The 1412-nt window shown below is 46.6% G+C and overlaps 1 protein-coding gene across 1 annotated transcript; it reads left to right on the forward strand.

Annotated features, from left to right (window-relative positions):
* Nucleotides 1-437: 437 nt before the first annotated feature.
* On the forward strand, nucleotides 438-1190 carry LOC144708580 (uncharacterized). Its single transcript, XM_078581977.1, has 3 exons — nucleotides 438-578; nucleotides 652-748; nucleotides 829-1190. Exons 1-3 carry the CDS (start codon nucleotides 453-455, stop codon nucleotides 1035-1037), a joined length of 432 nt encoding a protein of 143 aa, XP_078438103.1. The 5' UTR covers nucleotides 438-452; the 3' UTR covers nucleotides 1038-1190.
* The last annotated feature ends 222 nt before the right edge of the window (nucleotides 1191-1412 follow it).

The raw sequence follows: 1412 nt of genomic DNA on the forward strand, positions 1-1412 counted from the left end.
CCACATTAATCCATTAAAACAAAGACCACTTTTCTCTTTTCCATGGTCAACTTCGTTCACAAATTAACAGTTTCCATACTCATTCCCACTGTTCATTCATACAACCCTCATCGCTCACTGCACCCACATCTACAGTGAAAAAGTTGACCAAGCACAACGGGACAACTCAGCGTTTCAGCTTATTCCCAGCCAGACTGAAATGTCAAGTTAAATGAGCGGTGGAGTAGACCCAGCGACGACCAGCGTGCTCCAAATCAGCTAGTTCCAAAATCTAAAATGAATTTCCAGCTATCAATGGCTTAATCAAAAGAAATGGAGAAATAGAAATTCATAATAAATACGTTTAAAATACAGGATGGTAGAATTAATGAAGAAGTTATGAAGGTCTGACAATATTTATGATCCAGAAGGAGTTCCTAGTCTGTACGACTCTTCAAAAGTTTGTAAATGCCATGCGGGAGCCACGGCGCACCATGTCTGCTTATCCGAACACAGACATGCCCTTCTCTCCCACACAACGAACACAGACAGGCGCTTTTAATGAGGAACGCGCCAGGCACTCCGGTTTGATTAACAAGGTCGAATTACTATTAATAGTGCAGAGCATCACCAAAGGATACTCATCTTCTCCTACATCTTTCTTCATCATAGTTAACAATGGCTTCCAAGACTTTGTCGCTGCTGGGTTTGCTCTTAATCGCCATGATTGTCGTCTCCTCCGCCGTCGAATTCAAGAAAGAAGAAGCGAGTACGTTACATCCTTCACACATTCTCCCGTCTTATTCACTTCTTCGCCTACTAACTTAGAAATTTCCTTTGTCGACGCAGAGGCAGACGTGGACCAGTTCGGAGGTGGGCGCTACCCCGGACCCGGCGATCGCGGTCGTGGCCGAGGCGGATTTCCTGGTCCCTGGAGACCTCCCCCGCCTTGGCGCCGTCCGTGCCGATTCACTTGCTGCGGTCGGTTCCGCCACCGTCGAACGTGCTGGTGCTGTTCCGAGACGGAGTACATAGCCTCCAAGAAAGAGCACCTGTGAGTGATGACCGTGGCTGACAGTCTGCCGACGTTGTAGTTCAATAAGAGCTCCGTTTTCTGGGGTGCAAGTTGGGTTCGGTGGCCGTCGGTTTTGGCTTCGTAATTTATACTCGTTTCTGCAAGAAGTGTTATAATATAAGGGTTGCTTTTGTGATGTTGCATGTGTCTCCGTTCGCGGCGTTCTAATATGACTATTTGATCGTTGAAGATTACAACTGGAGAGAGTGAGAGGAATTGACAGTGATGTATGATGGATTATAAACTAATCAGATTACGGAGTGTTTTGTAACGGGAGAAGTAATCGATGACGAGAACTCTGAGCGTAGACCACAAAGGCAGATCGAGGGGGAGAGAAATCGAGCGAATGGGAAGGAGA

Source organism: Wolffia australiana, chromosome 10 (genome assembly GCF_029677425.1).
Source record: "Wolffia australiana isolate 7733 chromosome 10, ASM2967742v1".
Lineage (NCBI taxonomy): Eukaryota > Viridiplantae > Streptophyta > Magnoliopsida > Alismatales > Araceae > Wolffia > Wolffia australiana.

Bases quoted from the DNA above. Each gene is read 5' to 3' on its own strand.
- LOC144708580 (XM_078581977.1), top strand. From the start codon at position 453: ATGCGGGAGCCACGGCGCACCATGTCTGCTTATCCGAACACAGACATG. The intron at 579-651 runs GTCGAATTACTA...TCTTCATCATAG, and splicing joins ACTCCGGTTTGATTAACAAG to TTAACAATGGCTTCCAAGAC. The intron at 749-828 runs GTACGTTACATC...TTGTCGACGCAG, and splicing joins ATTCAAGAAAGAAGAAGCGA to AGGCAGACGTGGACCAGTTC.